The sequence below is a fragment of the Anomaloglossus baeobatrachus genome, chromosome 1 (genome assembly GCF_048569485.1).
Source record: "Anomaloglossus baeobatrachus isolate aAnoBae1 chromosome 1, aAnoBae1.hap1, whole genome shotgun sequence".
Taxonomy (NCBI): Eukaryota; Metazoa; Chordata; class Amphibia; order Anura; family Aromobatidae; genus Anomaloglossus; species Anomaloglossus baeobatrachus.
In genome coordinates this window covers 288339142-288353909 of record NC_134353.1, presented here as the reverse complement: position 1 = coordinate 288353909, position 14768 = coordinate 288339142, and the positions used below count along the sequence as shown (strand labels likewise).

The 14768-nt window shown below is 44.1% G+C and overlaps 1 protein-coding gene across 2 annotated transcripts in view; it reads right to left on the bottom strand.

Moving 5' to 3' along the window:
• The window catches only part of EMCN (endomucin), a 216931-nt gene extending 215349 nt beyond the window's left edge, over positions 1 to 1582 (bottom strand). For both annotated transcript variants that reach the window (XM_075336840.1, XM_075336850.1), the window contains exon 1: positions 1438 to 1582. In XM_075336840.1, coding sequence (XP_075192955.1) covers positions 1438 to 1492 — 55 coding nt within the window. In that variant the 5' untranslated portion in view covers positions 1493 to 1582. The remainder of the gene's footprint in view (positions 1 to 1437) is intronic.
• Positions 1583 to 14768: the final 13186 nt, after the last annotated feature.

The window sequence follows — 14768 nt, the reverse complement described above, 5'->3', positions numbered from 1 at the left end:
AAGCACCGTATAGCAACTAATTTTTACTGATACATTTTAATTGTTTAACATAGGAAATTGCATTTACTCTTGTAAAACGTTAGGACCTGCTGCTGTATGAAAACTGTTTGCACATGGATTGCATGAGAAAAGAGTAAAAAATCGTCTGGATAAAACCTTTTAATACACTTGATAAAACTTAGCCTAAAGGCCGCTTTACATGCTGCGACATCACTAGCGATGACACTAGCGATCGCACCCGTCCACGTCGTGCATGCGTCACCGGCAAATCGCTGCCCGTGGCGAACAATATTGGTAGTACACGCCACGCGCACATACCTACCTAACGACGTCGCTGTGGCCACCAAACAAACTCTTTTTTAAGGGAGCGGTTCTTGCGGCGTCACAGCAACGTCACACAGCGGACCACCAATAGCAGCGGAGGGGCGGAGAGCAGCCGCATTAACGTCACTCCCTCCTCATTGCCGGAGGACGCAGGAACGCTGTTGTTCGTCGTTCCTGGGGTGTCACACGTAGCGATGTGTGCTGCTTCAGGAACGACGAACAACCTGCGTCCGAAAATATCAACATTTTTTTGGAAAGGAACGACGCGTCAACAATCAACGATTTTTCCCTTTTTCCGGATCGTTAGCGATCACTCGTAGGTCACTAACGACGCCGGATGTGCGTCACGAATTCCGTGACCCCAGCGATATCTCGTTAGCGATGTCATTGCGTGTAACGGGGCCTTTAGACTTAGCCGAGTATATTAAGCTGAGCAATTATTAATTTGTAAGTCAAATTAATATCAATATATGTATATGGAGCTTTTATGTTTAGTTTATTGCTATTCATATATGCCCTGTTCTTGCCTCACAAAGACCAACCAAAATTTTTTAAGGATGTAATTTTCTATTACCTATTTTGTTATATTTTTTAGATTTCATAATTGTAATCATGCACTAAAAATAATAATTTGGCTTTCAGAATTTTAAATATTAGAAAAAGCAAAAATGTCACAGAAAAAAAATGTGCAATTTTTGTAACAAAGTCTAAAAGTTTTTAAATATAAAACAAATATCTTCAACTAAGAAATGCATAGCAATTTATAATGAGAGAGAAGTGAGAGATAGAGAAAGAGTTTTAGCATATGAAAAACATTACGGCTCAAGTAAATGGCAGACATCTTGGTTAAGTGCAAACAAAAAAAAAAAGATTATTTAAAGTATATGTGAAGTTGCTACCGATGTTAACATATATGTTTTCATACTTTCATGATCCTTCAGATTAATGATGTAATACAGTATAAATATAAAAATAGGAAAAGAAGACGTAATTGTTTTATATGACATATACACCAAGTTTTCATGTATATTCCTAATTAGTGTTAGTGCTGTTCAGACAATTTAGCTACATTATAGGAGCTAGATTTAGTATACATATATACGTGTAACTTACCAATAAGCAGAATTAGGACAGATAGAAGGAGAGTATCAGCTCCAATGGTCTTCATGGTTCTCTATGACATAGTCCTCTTATTGTCCCATAATCGTTTTACTAACAAGGCAGGGTTTAATTATTATGTGGAAAAGGTGTGTGCCGGCTCTGCCTCTTTCTGCTTATTTTAGGGCTGAAAAAGAACTGGAGGAAATGCACTAAGCTCCCGCTGGGAGTTCAGGACATGGGGGATGTATTGTTTAAATTGTTCACAGGAAGTTCTTTTCATCTGGTGTTTGAATGTGTTGTTCTTAAATATTATTTTTTTTTTCACTGCGTGAGAACAAGCAATATAAGTATCCCATGAAATCTTAAGGTTGCAAACTATAATTAATAATTTTCCAAATAATTATCTTCAAAGTATGTATTTATAATAATATTAATGCATAATATTCTATAATATATTAATACATTTTACATTATGGTAGTTATTATGTGCCAAACGTTTGTTACTTAACTTACATCTTTAAAGTTAGGCCAGTATTCTTGTAGCTAAACACAGATAAGGGGTTATTCACACATCCCTTTTGTGGTCAGTTTGTAAGGCCATTTTTATACATCTTGCTTAGGAAGATCCAGCCTGACCTCCGAGTCTTTACCTGAGCTGTTTCATTTCTGCCTATTTCACTGTTAGTGCAAAAGAATATCCAGTGGCACTCAATAATATAAGGGTCCATTTGCATTGCATTACTGCTATAAGAATATTGGAGAAAGGAAAAAAATACATAGATAATGTGAAAAATGAGTAACAAGACATAGACATTGCATTACTGTTTTGGAAATATTGACAAAAAGATTTTTACCTTATATATTGGCCAATCCACGTGAGCCTGATAACCAGCTGCAATGTGATCTCAATATAACTGTAAAAAAGGGTAAACATCTGTAAATACCTATCTATATCACCATTAAATTACCCCCATTTCCCCATAGTATCTTTGCAGAGCAGTCAGGTATGATCCACACAACACACAGGATGTGGCCTTGCATTTCCATTTTAAAAATCAAAAGGTTGCTGAATGACAGGATTAGGCCTCTTGTTCCCACACCCCTGCCATATGGACAATACACAACTTGGAGACCCATCTTGGAGTCTTGATATGTTAAATCATTTCAGGCAGACAAGAGGACAGTGGCATCAATTGCCCCCACCCCCTTCTATTGCCCCATAGTATCTTTGCACAACAGTCATGTATGGTCCATGCAACACACAGGATGTGGCCTGTCATTTCCATTTTAAAATTCAAGAGGTGTATGAGTGACAGGATTATGCCTCTTGTTCCAACACCCCTGGTAGTACAGACAACACAGAACTTGGAGACCCATCTTGGAGTCTTGATATTCACAAATATTTCAGGAAGACAGTAGGACAGTGGCATCAATTGCCCTCACCCCCTTCCCTTGCCCCATAGTATCTTTACACAACAGTAATGTGTGGTCCATGTAACACACAGGATGTGGCCTGTCATTTCCATTTTAAAATTCAAGAGGTGAATGAGTGACAGGATTAGGCCTCTTGCTCCCACACCCCTAGCAGTACAGACAAGACATAACTTGGAGACCCATCTTGGAGTCTTGATATTCAGAAATATTTCAGGCAGACAGGAGGACAGTGGCATCAATTGCCCCTCATTGCCCAATTGTTTCTTTGCACAGCAGTTAGGTATGCTCCATGCAACAAACAAGATGTGGCCTGATATTTCTATTTTAGAAATCAAGAGGTAGATGAGTGACAGGATTAGACCTCTTGCTCCCACACCTCTACCAATATAGACAAGACACAACTTGGAGACCCATCTTTGGGTCTTGATAATTAAAAACATTTCGGGCAAACAGTAGGAAAATGCATCAATTGCCCCCCCATTACCCCATAGTATCTTTGCACAGCAGTCAGGTATTGTCCATGCAACACACAGGATGTGGCCTTGCAATTAGATTTTAAAAATCAAGAACTGGATGCGTGACAGGATTAGGCCTCTTGCTCCCACAGTACAGAAAAGACACAATTTGGAGACCCATCTTGGAGTCTTGTTATTTAAAATAATTTCAGGCAGACCGCAGGTTATTGGCACCAATTGCACTCCACTCTTTTCCCCATAGTGTCTTTGCACATCAGTCTGGTATGGTCCATGCAACACACAGTATGTGACCTTGGATTTCCATTTTAAAGCTCCAGAGGTAGATGAGTGACAGGATTAGGCCTTGTGTTCCCAAACCACTGCAAGTACAGACAAAACGCAACTTAAAGACCCATCTTGGAGTCTTGAGATTTAAAAATATTTCAGGCAGACAGTAGGATAGTGGCATCAATCCCCTCCCCCATTTCCCAGTAGTGTCTTTGCACAGCATTCAGGTATGGTCCTTGCAACATACAGGATGTGGCCTGGCATTTCCATTTTACAAATCAAGAGGTGTATGAGTGACAGGTTTAGGCCTCTTGCTCCCACACCCCTGCCAATACAGACAAAAGACAGCTTGGAGAACCATCTTGGAGTCTTGATACTTGAAAGCATATCAGGCAGACAGCAGGACAGAAGCATCTATTGTCCCCCCTTTGTCCCATAGAGTGTTTGCACAGCAGTCAGGTATGAGCCATGCAACACACAGGATCTGGCCTGGTATTTCTAATTTTAAAATTAAGCACACAGCGACTGTGCCTTCTTCAGCAATGCATCCAGCTTGGGACAGTGGCCTAGAAATTGCTGTAAAACCAGTTTGAGGACGTGAGCCATGCAAGGCACATGTGTAATGTCACCCAGGCAACGGGCCGCTACCAGGGTTGCGCTGTTATCGCACCTTGCCTTTCCTGGCTCCACATTAAGTGAAGACAGCCATTGATCAAACTCAGCCTGCATAGTGGGCCACAACCGTGCAGCTATCTCCAATGCATAATCATTTCAGCACTGCCTGATTGCATTGAGCCTTGGCTGAGCTGTATGGAGGTGAGAGGATTCTCTCTGCACTGTTTTAATGCATGGTACATTAAGGCAGAGGTTGAGGGTGCAGGTGTAGGCCCTATAGGAGGTGGAAAAAGCAGAAGCAGTGGAGGAAGCGGTAGATCCAGAGGTTTTTCCCGCAAGCTTTGGGAATTTCAAGACTTGGGAAGCAGCCCCTTTTCCACTTGTCCTCTCAGCCACCAGAATAACCCAGTGCCCAGTCAGCGAGATGTAACGCCTTTGATCATGCTTGCTTGTCCAGGTGTCAGTGGTGAAATGCACCCTGGGAGGCACAGAGATTTTCATGGAAAAGTTAATGTTGTTTGCAGCTTTATGGTGTAGCGCAGTCACAACTTTATTAGAGAAGTATTGATGACTGGGCAACTGGTACTTGGGGATTGCCATGGCCATCAGCTTTTAGAAACTTTCTGTATCAACAAAGCGGAAAGTAGCATTTCTGTGGCCAACAGATTTGATATGGTTCAAGCTCTTAGCATTAGCGTGTGTAGGAAGAAATAATCCTTTTCATGACCAGAACTGTGGGACACAGGGCTGGCTGATGTGCTGAGAGAGGGCGGAGTTTGTTGTACACTACAAACTAGTGCACTGTGAGGGATGTGCAGACAGATATGTTATGGTGCATTGCAAAATGTGGTGTACTTGGTTTGAAAGATCGGTCAAAATCCACAGGCATGTCCACTTCCATAGCAACTGATGAGCTCTCACTCACCCCAACTGTAGTTGGTAAAGAAGTGGAGGTTCTGTGGGTGGAGACCAGGGTGAGAACAGTTTTGAGGGTGACGGAGGAGGAAGAAACATCAGATTCAGTTATATGGGCAGACAAATTATTTGTATTTCTGCCTCTACTGAGTAGTTTTACAAAGTTTGCAGAGAACGTGAGTTGGGTCATCCATTCCGGTCACAAAAATAACCCAAGCTAGGTAACCCTTGCCACCCATGCGAAATATAGACCTGTCACAGAATTGTGACTGAGGATGCAGTGTCCTGGTTGCATCACTCCGTGTCTGTGTGGGAAGCACCCTGTCTTCCTCCTCCTCCGCCTCCTCAGCTGAGCTACTCAACTCCATGCATCTGGGTTCACCGAGTGGAATATTCAACTTCATCGTCATCCTCTCTGTTGTCCCACTCCCTGCCCAGACAGTCACCCTCCTCCTCTTCCTGACCTGACATCACAATATGCACTTCAGGTATTAGCGTTCATCATCAGCATCATCATCATCATCACCTCCACCCCCAGGGATTAAGTATGTTGATGAGGGTCCGGATTCAACTGGCAAAGATTTTGGGCATCAGTGCAGATGCTTTCCTCCTATTCAGTCTGTGAATCTTTGGAGCAGATCTCTGATGTCCATGTGATAGAACATGTGAAGATAGAAGATGTGAACAGCTCTTCAGACTCGCCAATATGTGGTTCTCCACAGTTGGGCAGTTGAAGAGTTGTGACATGGGGGAAACAAGTGTAATTGGGATAGCACCTCTGAGGAATGAACTGTGTGTGATGTTAAGGTGCAGGAAGAAGAAGAGAGGCCACTTGATGCAGCACTTACCATCCAAAATAGCACATGCTGTTTCTGGCCCTCATTTACAAGTTGAAGCAATGTGTGGCTGCCAAAAAAATGGAGTGGAGTGGCCCATCCAGTAACGGAAGTTGTTCTTAGTTCTCTTGAGATAGGACAAGCCAGTGTTTGCTCAGTAGAGCTTTGACTACCATTAGAACGTCCTCCACGTAAAGCTCAAACACCCCAGCTGTTCCCGCTTCCACCACATCCTCGTAATTTCCAACTTATGTTTGATGTACCCTTCCTCTTTGAAACACATGTTTCACAACCCTAGGCTCACACTTTTTAGACACATGACACAAAATGAGATAGCAATATTTGGATGGCCCACATAAGTATCAATACCTAGTTAGATGGTTCACTGGCAAATTGGCAATTTTTTAACAAGCACTAAATAGTAGCAATACCTATTGAGATGGTTCACTGCCAAATTTTTAGAAGGCATTGCAAAGTATCAATACTTAGATCTTTCCCTGGAAGCTTTTTAGCAGGCACTAAAAAATACCAATACTTAATGAGATGGTTCACTGGCAAAGTTTTAGCAGCCACTGTAAATTACCAATACCTATTTAGATTGTTCACTGGCAACTCTTTAGCAAGCACACACAAGTAGCAATCCTTATTTATATTATGAAATGCTGATTTGTGGCACACACCTTTCTCTACACTGCACATCCCTGTTCTACAGTATCGCTCTCCTAGCTATGTCAACTACCTATGATTAAACCCCTAGATAACTGTCTAGCAGCACTGGCAGCAGCACCTTCCCTAAGCATTAACAATCACAAAATTGTGCGGATGCCACATGTCAGCATTTTACATGCAGAGACACATGTGACTTAGGAGGCCAATGAAACAAACCATTATGTCTGTGGATGTTTTCTGTGCGATCATTGGCTGCAGATACATTCAAAGGTAAAGTTAAGGAAAAAAGAATGTTTCGCTCCTCTGTCCTCTCCCCACCCCATTTCGTCATTAAGCACATTCCCCCATTCATCATAAAGCGCCACAATCCTATACAAAAGCATCATATGTTATTAGAAAAGCATTTTGGAAAATGAACATAGCTGATCATTACCGAGTTTTTCCAAAAATGCTTGAGTACGCAACCTAGAACCGGATAGCGAAATGCTTGTACTGAATTTTAAATTGGCGAACGCAAACTGAACAAGTTCACTCATCTCTAATGATAACCTGAGGAAAACGACAGCTTTATAGCCAATCTGGAGTAAAAAGCTAGTCAGTGTGCTAGAGTTTGTCTCCTTTACTGGAGAGACAATTTGAATATTTCCCAGAGGGGCATTGCAGCTATAAGTCCCCTTACCTGGCAGCCAGACTGGCTTGCAAAGTCTCCTTAAGGAGAATAGTGTTCCCCCGTGGTCCCCACATAGCTTTCTCATGAGCCAGATCAGACACCCCCATACTTTGCACTGACGAGGGGCAAGCACCCCGAAACACCATGTCTGCAAATTGGGATTCTGATCTGGCTTATATATCCTGAGTCATATTGCAAAGGATTGTCGAAAATCCACTTGTGACTTTTAGGATCGCTACTTCCAATAGGTGGCGCTGTGCTAGAGTTTGTCTCCTTTACTGGAGAGACAATTTGAATATTTCCCAGAGGGGCATTGCAGCTATAAGTCCCCTTACCTGGCAGCCAGACTGGCTTGCAAAGTCTCCTTAAGGAGAATAGTGTTCCCCCGTGGTCCCCACATAGCTTTCTCATGAGCCAGATCAGACACCCCCATACTTTGCACTGACGAGGGGCAAGCACCCCGAAACACCGTGTCTGCAAATTGGGATTCTGATCTGGCTTATATATCCTGAGTCATATTGCAAAGGATTGTCGAAAATCCACTTGTGACTTTTAGGATCGCTACTTCCAATAGGTGGCGCTGTGCTAGAGTTTGTCTCCTTTACTGGAGAGACAATTTGAATATTTCCCAGAGGGGCATTGCAGCTATAAGTCCCCTTACCTGGCAGCCAGACTGGCTTGCAAAGTCTCCTTAAGGAGAATAGTGTTCCCCCGTGGTCCCCACATAGCTTTCTCATGAGCCAGATCAGACACCCCCATACTTTGCACTGACGAGGGGCAAGCACCCCGAAACACCGTGTCTGCAAATTGGGATTCTGATCTGGCTTATATATCCTGAGTCATATTGCAAAGGATTGTCGAAAATCCACTTGTGACTTTTAGGATCGCTACTTCCAATAGGTGGCGCTGTGCTAGAGTTTGTCTCCTTTACTGGAGAGACAATTTGAATATTTCCCAGAGGGGCATTGCAGCTATAAGTCCCCTTACCTGGCAGCCAGACTGGCTTGCAAAGTCTCCTTAAGGAGAATAGTGTTCCCCCGTGGTCCCCACATAGCTTTCTCATGAGCCAGATCAGACACCCCCATACTTTGCACTGACGAGGGGCAAGCACCCCGAAACACCGTGTCTGCAAATTGGGATTCTGATCTGGCTTATATATCCTGAGTCATATTGCAAAGGATTGTCGAAAATCCACTTGTGACTTTTAGGATCGCTACTTCCAATAGGTGGCGCTGTGCTAGAGTTTGTCTCCTTTACTGGAGAGACAATTTGAATATTTCCCAGAGGGGCATTGCAGCTATAAGTCCCCTTACCTGGCAGCCAGACTGGCTTGCAAAGTCTCCTTAAGGAGAATAGTGTTCCCCCGTGGTCCCCACATAGCTTTCTCATGAGCCAGATCAGACACCCCCATACTTTGCACTGACGAGGGGCAAGCACCCCGAAACACCGTGTCTGCAAATTGGGATTCTGATCTGGCTTATATATCCTGAGTCATATTGCAAAGGATTGTCGAAAATCCACTTGTGACTTTTAGGATCGCTACTTCCAATAGGTGGCGCTGTGCTAGAGTTTGTCTCCTTTACTGGAGAGACAATTTGAATATTTCCCAGAGGGGCATTGCAGCTATAAGTCCCCTTACCTGGCAGCCAGACTGGCTTGCAAAGTCTCCTTAAGGAGAATAGTGTTCCCCCGTGGTCCCCACATAGCTTTCTCATGAGCCAGATCAGACACCCCCATACTTTGCACTGACGAGGGGCAAGCACCCCGAAACACCGTGTCTGCAAATTGGGATTCTGATCTGGCTTATATATCCTGAGTCATATTGCAAAGGATTGTCGAAAATCCACTTGTGACTTTTAGGATCGCTACTTCCAATAGGTGGCGCTGTGCTAGAGTTTGTCTCCTTTACTGGAGAGACAATTTGAATATTTCCCAGAGGGGCATTGCAGCTATAAGTCCCCTTACCTGGCAGCCAGACTGGCTTGCAAAGTCTCCTTAAGGAGAATAGTGTTCCCCCGTGGTCCCCACATAGCTTTCTCATGAGCCAGATCAGACACCCCCATACTTTGCACTGACGAGGGGCAAGCACCCCGAAACACCGTGTCTGCAAATTGGGATTCTGATCTGGCTTATATATCCTGAGTCATATTGCAAAGGATTGTCGAAAATCCACTTGTGACTTTTAGGATCGCTACTTCCAATAGGTGGCGCTGTGCTAGAGTTTGTCTCCTTTACTGGAGAGACAATTTGAATATTTCCCAGAGGGGCATTGCAGCTATAAGTCCCCTTACCTGGCAGCCAGACTGGCTTGCAAAGTCTCCTTAAGGAGAATAGTGTTCCCCCGTGGTCCCCACATAGCTTTCTCATGAGCCAGATCAGACACCCCCATACTTTGCACTGACGAGGGGCAAGCACCCCGAAACACCGTGTCTGCAAATTGGGATTCTGATCTGGCTTATATATCCTGAGTCATATTGCAAAGGATTGTCGAAAATCCACTTGTGACTTTTAGGATCGCTACTTCCAATAGGTGGCGCTGTGCTAGAGTTTGTCTCCTTTACTGGAGAGACAGTCAGAAATTGAACCTTTCTATCAGAAATAATATTTTTGGGAAGACTATGCATATTAAGAATATTAGAAAAGATATGTAGCTAAGCTCTTAGCAGTAGGCATTTTTTGAAGTGTGATTAATTGAACCATTTTTCTAAAACGGTCCACTGACAACCACATGACAGTATTACCACAAGAGTTTGGCAAATTTGTGGCAAAATCCATAGACGTGTACATCCAGGGCTGCAAAAGAACCTCGTTAGGCACAAGATAATCCCCAGTGACCCGACAAGGAGCTGTAGACCTTTCACAAACTCTGCATTTAAGGACAAACTCATCCACATCCATAAGAGCATTCTGCCATCAAAAAACCTATAAAGACATCTCCAAGTGGCAAATGACCAGCTAAGACGGAATCATGTACTTCATTATTAAGACTTGCGGATAAAGAGGGCGGTACGTTAATCTTGTTTATAGGTAAATCTTTTAGAGCACTGTCCTGAGCATCTTGGACTAAGATCTATCCCCAGAGCACTCACAAGCACCTCCTCATTAAGAATCTTAACTGCCTATTTGTCCTTCAATTTTGGGACAAAGCTACAGTAACAAGCATCAGCCTTAACATTTTTAGATCCAGGAAGATAAGTCACAGTAAAATAAAACAGGGCAAAAAGAAGACTCCAGCAAGCAGGGCGAGCTCCAGGTTTTCGTGGGCCCCAGGCAAAAGAGTCTCAGTGGGTCACATGCATGTGCTGACACGCGCATACATAAACATGTGTACATAGAGCAATACGTACATATTTGAAGTTAAGTTCACAAAATACATAAATATATACACTGTCATATACACTGACATACATAGATATACTCATCTTACATGTACACACCGACAAATTAGAGATATTCTTAATATGAGGAAGCCAACAACAAGCCTCCCTCACCTCCCCCACTTGTCTCCAGTCCAATTGCTCCTGGGCATGTGGCTGTTCAGGCCATGCTGTTTGGTGGCCATCACTTTAACAGGCATGGCCTTGTACAGTGCACTGTGGAGCCATGTCTGCTAGCAGTGACACTGTCGGGCTGCAACTGCACTTTTAATTCTGTTTGTGTGACAGCCTGGCAGTGTCACTGCTAGCAGACAAGGCTGCATAGTGCACATTAAGAGTGCTGAATCATCACAGGAGACATGGGAACTACAGTATATACATCACAAGTGGGCCTGGTCAAATACATCACAGAGGTGGCTGGGGCCATAGACATCACAGGAGAGGCTAGGGCAAATACATCGCTGGGTGAATAGACATCATTGGGGAGACTTGGGGGAATAGAAATCACTGGGGACATAGACATCACTGGGGCGTAGACATCACTGGGTGAATATATGTTGCTGTGGGTCAGACATATTACTGTGAGCCATACGCATTGCGGTGGATATACATATTACTGGGGGGCATACACATTACTGGAGGGATATACATGTTACTGGGGGGCATACACAGTACTGGGGGGCATACACAGCACTGGGGTGGGAGAGCATATGGCACTGGGGGGCATACAGCACTGAGGGGGCATATGTGAAGCCCCACAGGTGCGGTGTAGCGGTGCATTACCTTTAGGGACTCCACGTGATGGGACGGTTCTGGTCACAGGTAGGGAACCTTCTTGGGATTGTCGTGATGCCACTCTCAGAATTGCGGTCAATGGGGACAGCCACTGCAGGTTAAGGGATACCTGGGGCTGATGGTGGGTGCAGTCAGTTGTAATATCCTCCTGAGAGTGAGGCAAGCCCCAGGGCCCTGTGTAGGTGTGTGGAACCACAAGTTGCAGAATAACTCAACACAAGCAGAATGTCTTTCAGGGTTTTTACTCACTGTTGATGAAAGGGTGAGTAACCCGGGCGTAGCTGGGATGAACCAGGCTGGAACCAGGTGTCCTTCAGGCTGACTTGTGAGGGTGGCTACTGACTCGCCTTCCTTAGCCCTTCTGTTGTTTGTGATGACCCCGACTTGCAGTCCCTACGGGGGTCACCCAGGGAAGTTACTGCTCCCCTCGTTTCGGCCCGTTTGCTTGTAGCCTGGACCAGGTCACTCCGGCTGCTTGCCTCCTGTGAGCTATGGGCCCTCACTTTGCTACGTGGCTGCGGACTCTGTGGTGTTATCTTGGGGGTTTGAAGTGCCCCCTCAGGCAGGTTTGGCAGAAGAAAGGTGGATCTATCTCTGCACTGGGACCTGTTACCCGTTTGGGCCTGGTTCCTCCCTGGCAGTCCTCTTACTCTCCACTCCATTGCTCTCTCTTTAGCCTTGGGTGGATTTCGGGCGGCACTACCAGGTGACCGTTCTCCCCCGTCAGTAGTCACTGCGTGGACGCTGTTAGACTGCCACAGCTCCAGGATCTGCTTCTGCTCTCCCTGAGCTGTACACTAAACCGGCTCACTCATGGGTTCTGCACATCTGCTCTCTCCGCTGTCTTCTCACTAACTGCTCAACTCCTCCTCCTCTTTACTTCCTTTCCCCACTCATGCCTGCCTACGCCACCTAGCAACCAGGCTCTCTACCACACCCCTTGAGTGGACATGGAGGCTACGCCCCCTCCTGGAAGCTCTCAGGAGTCCTCCCAAAGGTACATGTGTGAGACCTGATCACTATGCGCCTGTGTAGTCACACCTCGGTCAGCCTTCTGTATTACCTGTATTGTACTGCCCCCAGCATGGGTGCAGTACTCAGTGGTGCCTGACCAGGTCAGGGGCGCCACACATACATGTTACTGGAGTGGGGTTAAACATCACTAGGGGGCATACACATTATTGGGGTGGGAGGGTCATACAGCACTGGGGATCACACATGTTACATGGGTGGGGGAGTATAAAGCACTGGGGGCATACATATTACTGGGGTGGGGGGCTACATACAGCACTGATGGACGCAGGGGCTGCTGTTCCTTTTCCTCTGTGGGACGGAAGTGCATTGCGCACTAACACCGACCACAGATTAACACTGTCCTACAATACATGTGCTTGCAGCATTCAGCACGTTCTCGTACTGCAAGTGTGGGTTTTAAGGGCCAGCATTCAGCAAAGTGATGCTGCCAGCCTAAGCAATGCCGTCCTTGGAAATATGCCTAGGAGCCACAGAAAATGTCACCACCCCTGCCAATTATGAGTGGGCCCCCAGTTTGTCCAGGGCCTCAGCACATGCCTGTCTGCTGTTTAAACATTTAGCAGTATAAATATCCAACAAGTTCTTACGTCTCCATTTCTCAAAAGCTCTTTTAACAGCCTCGAGCTCTTGGTCACCAATATCATAATTAGACTCCGCTTTAGATAACTTCTGAAAGTTAAAAGCATAAGGATGTAGGTACCCATTCTATTTCTGTGAAAGAAAAGACCCCATCCACACAGGGAAAGCATCTACCGTGACCAAGAAAGACAGATCTACCTCGGGTTGATGGAACAGGATCCTTTAAAGAATGTTGTCTTGAAATTAGAAAAAGCATTAACTGCCTCAACTGACCAGAAAGAAAAGTCTGTTCCCTTCTTGGTCATGTCAGTTAAAGGCTTGGCTGTGACCAAAACGTTCTTAATGAACTTACGATAATAATTTGCACAGCCTAGAAATCTCTGCAATGCTTTTAGATTATCCATTCAAGGACGGCCGGTACCTTAAAAGGATCTATTGAAACCCCAAATCAGAAATCAAATTCCTTAAAAACTGAAACTGCTGTACTTCAGATTGACATTTGTTCAGTTTCGCAAATAAATGATTGTCATGTAGAATCTAGAGGACCTGTCGGATATTCTAACAGTGCTACTCCTGAGTATGAGAATAAACCAATATGTCATCCGGATAAATTACTAGAAACCTACCCACAACAGAACAAAAAATTGAATTAATGAAAATTTGAAAGACTGCTGGGGCATTGGTTAATTCAAATGGCATTACCAAACTTTCAAAATTACCTTCAGGTGTATTAAAAGCAATCTTCCATTCAGATTGCAGACTGTGATCTTATTACTCTCTCTAAAATCCATGGATGCAATCCTCCATCTTTTTTCTTTGCAAAAGTCTGAAGAGGTGGATGGCCGCATATTACCCTTATCCAGACTCTTTTGAATATATGGTAATCTCGACTTTCAAATTAACTTGGCTTTGTGAAAGGGGAGCAATATCAATCACTGAAATTTGACAGAGAGAAGAGATATTAATCACAGTTTAGAGCTAAGTCAGGATCAATAAGATTCAAGGCAGGTGTAACATAAAACCAAATTTAGCGTCCAGAGACATCTGTGGGAAAAGAACCCGGAAGCTTGTACCAGAGACAATCTCAGATATCACCAAAGAACCTTTAAATATGGCCATCGAGTTCAATCTATGATCTAACCTAACATGTTCATCCTACCTGACTCCACATACGGCAATCAGACTAGTTCCCTGGATCATCGCCCAATCACAGAATCTAGTGCACATAACAGTAATATTATATTTTTCAAGACAGGCATCCAGGCCTCTCTTAAATTTTAGTAATGAATCAACCATTACAATATTATGTGGCAAAACGTTCCATAGTCTCACTGCTCTTACAGTTAAGAATCTGCATCTGTTATTATGATTAAACCTTCTTTCCTCTAACCATAGTGGATACCCCCTTGTCCCTGTTGCAGGCCTAGGTGTAAAAAGATCATTAGAGAGCTCTGTACTGTCCCTTCATATATTAGTACATTGTAATAAGATTGCCCCTAAGCCTTAATTTTTGCAAACTGAATAACCCCAAATTTAATAACTTGCTTGGTACTGCCTTCAACCCATTCCCTTAATAACCTTGGCTGCTCTCTTAGTTCAGCTATGTCCTTTTATACACCGGAGACCAAAATTGTAATATTTTTTATATTAGTACAACTATTTTTGTATAGTTGTA